The 6,678-nt window shown below is 57.9% G+C and overlaps 2 protein-coding genes across 2 annotated transcripts in view; both read left to right on the top strand.

The window, feature by feature from the left end:
- Positions 1–1,798: 1,798 nt before the first annotated feature.
- NXPH4 (neurexophilin 4) lies at positions 1,799–3,366 on the top strand (the record flags this gene model as incomplete). The annotated part of the gene is given in 1 exon segment (XM_014585605.1): positions 1,799–3,366. A coding segment is annotated over 1 exon segment (873 nt), but the record flags the coding sequence as incomplete, so codon positions are not given.
- A 2,709-nt stretch (positions 3,367–6,075) lies between these two features.
- The window catches only part of SHMT2 (serine hydroxymethyltransferase 2), a 5,335-nt gene continuing 4,732 nt past the window's right edge, over positions 6,076–6,678 (top strand). Inside the window, exon 1 of the mRNA XM_006171905.3 lies at positions 6,076–6,205. Within this exon, the coding sequence (XP_006171967.1) occupies positions 6,173–6,205 (33 nt within the window). The 5' untranslated portion in view covers positions 6,076–6,172. The remainder of the gene's footprint in view (positions 6,206–6,678) is intronic.

Below are 6,678 nucleotides of genomic sequence, written 5' to 3'. Positions count from 1 at the left end.
CCCACCCCCGTGTGGCCTGGACCCCTCCCCCAGCCCCTCTCAGGCACACCTTCCGGGTATTAGCTGCCAGCTCAGCCTTGTCTTTCTGAGTCAATCACTCTTGCCACCCCAGCCCCCTTCACCTGGGCTGGGAGGAGGGATGGAGGGGAGGAGGGATGAGGGGGCGATAAATATGTATGACGAGCGGGTGGCGGCAGCATTAATAACCCGGGATCGCAGCGCTGCGGGGACGGGGACCAGGCAGTGGAGATTCTAGCCTAGTGGCATGGCTCTGCCATTCCTGTCCCCTGTGGACACATATTGTGTTCACATGGGTGTGTGCAAGCAGGGGGCATCCGTGTTACTAGGCCTCTTTATCTACCCAGAGCTTAGCCTGTGGGCCAGTGTGGGAACCCCGTCAGCCGTATACAATTCGCACGGGCACACACACACACACACACGCACACCGGGAACCTGGTGAAACCACACTTGTTCTTCACTGTGGATATGTTCCCTTTAGAAAGAGCTCGACACATGGACAGAGAACGATAGGCGCTTACACAGGAAAAGTGACACCTGCAGACAACCACACACTCACGTTCAGCCTCTCATACACAGGCACAGCCAGCCTAGGCACACAACCACGCCGGTCACAGACACCACTACCACAAACTGACATACACAGCCGCACTTAGGGACACAGTGCCAATCCAGGCATGCACACGGCCTTCTCAGAACGGATACACATGGATGTCCAGACAGCCACACACACAGCCACCAATGTGTCCACATTGACGGACATGTACCACAGGCACAACCACGCTAGGTAGACAGACACACACACCCTACCATTTCAGGCTAGCAGAAACACAACCGCCCCAGCCCCAAACGCACCGCCTCCCCCCACGGGACCTGCACGGCAGGGCCACACCAGCGGCAGGGCAGCGCCAGCACAGGCTGACTGACACACTCTGACATGCTCGACTCCTCTCCCTCCCGCTCCCCCGCTGGAGCGGCATCTCCATATTTCTTCCTCTCGCTTTCTCCCTGTCCGCCCCCCCCCCCCCCGCCCCCCCGCCCCAGATAATTGATGGCCCGGGCCTGGCCCGGCCGCTCCCGCCTCCCGATCCATCTTGTACTCGCGCCCGCGCTGTCTCCCAGATCAGCCGCCACCTGAGACACGTGGCGACGGGAGGGGGCAGGAGGGATGGCTCCTCGGGCCCCCTTCCAGGCCTGGGCAGGCCTCCGACACAGCAGGAGCGCTGGGGACCCACCGTGAGGGGTGCCTCGACCTGGGCACCTGGTCCTCCGAATCAACCGGTTTCTGGTTTCTGCAGCCCCTCCCGGTGGCCTGTCGGGGCTGTGGTGGACACGGGGCTCTAGTCTAGGCAGAAGCGGGGAGGTCTTCGCACCTCTTCCTTGGTGCTGCATGCTGACTGGCTGCCTGGCTCGCTCCAGCACAGCTCCTCCCTGGTCCATTCCTCGGAACCAACCAGAGGTCAGGCTAGAAGGGGAGTGGGATTCAGAGCCGCTCTCCCCACTCCCACTCCACTGGCTTTGGCTTTTGACCCGCAGTAGAGCTCAGTGAGAACACGAAGACACTCTGTGTCATCTCATAAGTGTAAAAACTCAGCCCAGATAGATGAAGTGAAGCCCAAGACCCCACAGCTTGACAGGGCCGCAGGTCTTCTCCCTGTGCGTTCCCCGAACCTCTTCCCCCGGATTGCGCGGTTCCTAGCGGCTGGCGTGGGTGGGGCTCTGGAGGGGTGACAGGGACAACTCCAGCGTCTCTCTCTCTCCTCCTCTTCCTTCCGCACAGATCGTCAGTGCCCAGATACCGGAGTCCGGGAGGCCGCAGTACCTGGAGCTGCGCCCCGCCACAGCCGGAGGAGGCGTCCCTAGCCAACAGCTCCCAGCGCCCAAGTCTTCCGAAGGTCTGGGCACCGCGCGAGCCTGGAGCTGGGCCTGGCCGGCTAACCACACCGGGGCGCTAGCCCGGGCAGGGGTGGCCGGGGCGCTGCCGGCACAGCAGCGCACTAAGAGGAAGCCGTCCATCAAAGCTGCCCGCGCCAAAAAGATCTTCGGCTGGGGGGACTTCTACTTCCGGGTGCATACCCTCAAGTTCTCGCTGCTGGTGACCGGCAAGATCGTGGACCATGTCAATGGTACCTTCAGCGTGTATTTCCGCCACAATTCGTCCAGTCTGGGTAACCTCAGTGTCAGTATCGTGCCGCCCTCCAAGCGTGTGGAGTTCGGGGGAGTCTGGCTGCCAGGGCCCGCCCCCCACTCTCTGCAATCTACGCTGGCCCTGGAGGGGGTGCTACCTGGCCTAGGGCCCCCGCTGGGGATGGCGGCAGCTGCAGCTGGGGCAGGGCTCGGAAGCCCCCTCGGAGGCGCACTGGCCGGCCCACTCGGGGGCGTGCTGGGAGTGCCTGGGGCCAAAGAGTCGCGCGCTTTTAATTGCCACGTGGAGTATGAGAAGACGAACCGCGCGCGCAAGCACCGCCCGTGCCTGTACGACCCATCGCAGGTGTGCTTCACTGAGCACACGCAGAGCCAGGCCGCCTGGCTCTGCGCCAAGCCCTTCAAAGTCATCTGCATCTTCGTCTCCTTCCTTAGCTTTGACTACAAACTGGTGCAGAAGGTGTGCCCAGACTATAACTTCCAGAGTGAGCACCCCTACTTTGGATAGCGCGCCCAGCCCCAGCCCCGCCTGAGCTTCCTGCCAAATCCCGCCTCCCTTGGTGTACCCCTCTGCTGTTGCTGTGACCGCGCCCACCTCTTCCACTCTGGGGGCGGAGGGAGGGGAACAGCCCTCCCAGAAACCATCAGCCAGTTTAGGTCCCCCTTTCCTTATGGGGAGTGCGCATGTGGAGGCTGAGGTAGTCCTCACACACCCCAAAGTGGAGAGCTTAAAGTGCAGCTCCCAGAATAGGCGGAGCCTGGATGCGGTCTCAGCGTCCCCCTGTTTCCACACTGGGCCCGGTCTCAGCGTCCCCCTGTTTCCACACTGGGCCCGGCACTCCCTTTGCCCACAGCTTTAATAAGGCCTGGCCTGGCACCCTCATCCCACCCTGACCTTATTACCCGGAAGGGCCTGTCCTCTCCACCCAGTCCTCGCGTAAAGACTGTAAAGGCCTAGAAACCCCAGCCTATCTCCGACCCTTTCTGCCTGCGGTATGTCTGTCCCCCCTTTTTTTGCAAGCCCCTTAGGGTAGCCCAGCAGAGCTCCTGGGCAGAGGCGCTCCACCAGCCCTGCCCTCTGCCCTCCTTGCTCCGTCCCCGCAGTTTAGCTCCACCTGCCCCTCCGGCTGCTTCTTCTTGGTGATATTTTTTCTACGCCCAAACAGACGGGAAAGGGAACAAAATAAAGCGAAATCCAATACGCGCCTGTGTGAGACCTTTGTAAGCAGGAGGGGGGAGGTGTGGGCTTCTGTCTGGTAAAGACCTGGCCAGGACCTCCTCCCTCGGCGGCTCCTGGGGAAACTGAGGCAAAGACTGACAGAGCTGGCACCTTGGAGGTCATCCAAGACCGGATCACAGAGAGATGAGGGTGACCCTTGGGGTAAGAGCCCACCCCAGGAGGGATTCTCCTCCGTAAGGTGGGTGAAGGAAAGCTGCCGCCGACAGGATGGGGCTCCGATCTGAGTGGAGACTACCAGGGGCCTATCTGGGACCATTTGGGGAAGGAGGTATAAGACCTTGATTGGGGTGGCGATGCAGGGACAGCGTAGGCAGAGCGCTGACAACCTGCTAAGCTCCGCGGGGCGGGCGGGAGTCGGCAGGTTGGAAGGGAGGGGGAACGGTGTTTGCGGCATCTGGAGTCATCGATCTTCCTTTTCCTTCCTAATTTCGTGGGCGCTGAGTTTGCAGACGGATGAGGGAGGGAGTATTGGGATGAGGGGATGGGGGAAGGGAGGAGCGCGGGTTTGGAGGGCGGGGCCGCGTCGCGGCTGCTTGCAGCCTGCAAACACAGCCCCCTTCAGCCAGCTGTTTTTTTCGCTCCGGCTCCCTCCAGCAGCAGAGGCTGCTAATTTTATCCGCCCCCAGCCCTGGCCCGGGCGTTAATTGGCTGCTGCTTCACTAGCAGTTCTAAGCTCAACCGCCCCCCTCCCCTCGGGACCCCTGACGGGGGCGAGGGAGGGGGTGCGGACAAGCTGAGGCACCGAGAAAGTACTCGTCTCCAGCCTGTCTTTGCCTTGAGTGGCGGGTCAAGGTGCCCACTGGGAGAGGGCAGTGTTCTCCAGGGGATCAGCCACTGGTTCCAGCTGGAAACTGAGTCAGAGACGGTTCTGACCCAGACGCCTGGGAGTGAAAGATCGGTAAGCAGAAAACAAATATCCATCCATTGGATGGATAGATAAATAGATGGACGTGATGGCAGGGTCAACTGGAAGGAAGAGGAAGATGGAGAGTGGTTCTAGGTCGGAGATTGGAGGGAAAACCCAGAGGTCTGCTATCACTGGACCTGTTCCCAAAACACCTGTGAAAAACCCAGGTTAGCATGGGAGGGAAGATTAGAGCTGGGGCAGTTCTAAGGCATCATAGAAGAGCTAGGTGGGAATAATGGAATTAGCACGTTTGCCTATCTGGGCTTAGGTTTGCTTACCTTGCAAGCCATAATAAAATAGCATGTAATGGACACTGACCAAGATTTTGCATGTGACCAGTTTCTGCCATGAATTGTCCTCCCTCTCTTCCTGTGACTAGCAAACTTGCCAGTGGCCACCACTCCTCCCCCTCCTCCCATTCCCTCATCCTTGTACATCTAGACATCTGAAAGTAGAGTGAAGTGTTACTGCACTTGTTGAATTGTATTACGTGCTCACCTCTTTTTATTTATTTATTTATTTTTGGAGAGGTTTTTGCTATAGGGTGTGTGCGCTCACCAGAAAGACAGAGACCCAGAAAGCGAGAAATCACCCCCAGGGGGGGATGGCCACACCAATCCCTTCTCCTCCATTTTCCCCTCGGAGGACTCTTGGCATGCACACACACGCACCTGTAATGAGTTTAAGCCACTGGGTCCAGGACTCGAACCGTGGTTGACTACATGGGAGTCCAGCGACATAGGCATTGTGCCAGCCAACTGCTGGTCCTATGTGCTCACCTCTTGATGTCCCAACAGTCAGTGAGTTCTTATATCTCCAGGGCTATGGAATGTCTGGCATGGAGCAGGAGCTCAGTATTGAGCTGTTGAGTTAATGAATGTGTAGTATTGCTATGAAGGTAATAGCTCTCAAAGCCACTGCCTATCAGAATCAGGTCTGGCTGTATGTCAACCTGAGTGGACAAATGCCCATTTTTTGAAATCCATGGAATCAGAACCTCTGAGGAAAGGCCCCACGCTCATATTTATATCATGTTTCCCACCAATTCCAATGTCCAGGCGTGGGAACCAGCAACTGAGGAGATAGGAGCTTATCCAGATGAAGTCAGGCTAAAAGAAACATCTCATCCATTTCCAAGGATCTGTAGCCCTGGGGAGACTGAGCACTCACTGACTGCTGGACAGCCAGAGGCAAACAGGTAAGTAAGACCAGTGCACCAACAGGAGGGGCACCTCCCCGCTCCCAGGTGTCTGAGGCGAAGGCAGGTTTATGGGTCTCTGGAAGAGTGAGAGGACAATGCATTGCAGACCAAGGTCACATGCAAAGTCTTGTTTAAGCCCCACCATGCCGCTTTACTAGTGAGGAAACGGAGGCCCAGACAGTCTCAGGACTGAAACATGAACTCAGGTCTCCACTTACCCTTCCAAATCAGGATGGCTTCCAGTATGCCATAGCCCTCTATTTTGCATGGGAATCTAGATCTACCAGAGACTTACAATGTTAGATATTCAGTAGGCACCCACTAAGTAGTTACTCTCCTGGCAGGGGAAAAAAAAAAAAAAAAAAAAAAACTTGAAATGCTTCAGGACAGTAAGGAGATGGGCCAGCACCGAACCCTTCTTCCGTGCGAGGGCGTCTACTCCGGGGCTAGTGGTGGGAAAAATATGAGGCGGAAGAAGGTGAAAAAACTACAATTTCCAAAAGGCCCCTAAGAGCCACCATTACGCATGCGTAGGCCCCGCCCCTTAGCTGGATTCTCTGGGCGTTCGTCTCGCGCATGCGCTGTTGGGTCAGTCGTCTTCCGACACCTTGCTAGCTTGAGCTGGAGTTGGTGGCTGGACCTCTTACGACTTTGGGTTACGATGCTGCCGTTCTCTTTGCTCTGGGCGGCTCAGGTAAGAATGAGACTCCGGAGACTGGGTGACCCGTGTTAAGGAAGCCCCCTCCCTGCGCCCCCCCGCTACTACCTTACATCCCATTCACAAACTCGGGGGTTCTCTTGGCTTTTCCGCGCACGTGGTCTGGGGCCTCAGGTAGCCGTTGACGCGTAACTAGGGGATCCCCGAGATCCCCTGGGCGCATGTGAGGTGAACTGGGATCCCTCCTCATTCTGGTGATCAGATGCCCCAGGGCCTCTGACACCCCCCCCCCCCATTTCACGTGGCAGTGCTATCCCGCGGACCTTGTGCTGATAAATGAGCAGGGTTCCCTGCGTGGACCCGAGAGCTGAGCCCTTCCGGTCACTCGCGTTGCAGATGATGCAACCAAGACCCATTGCTTTCATCAGGCAGGGGTTGCTCCACAGGTGGAAAGGGTCTGGGGCAAAGAGGACAGGATATGGGTTTTGACTTCCCCGTGGGCACTCTTT

Source organism: Tupaia chinensis, unplaced genomic scaffold, assembly GCF_000334495.1.
Source record: "Tupaia chinensis unplaced genomic scaffold, TupChi_1.0 Scaffold150006_1, whole genome shotgun sequence".
NCBI classification, from domain to species: Eukaryota; Metazoa; Chordata; class Mammalia; order Scandentia; family Tupaiidae; genus Tupaia; species Tupaia belangeri.
The sequence above is the reverse complement of the archived record's forward strand: the minus strand, read 5'-3'. Positions and strand labels throughout refer to the sequence as shown.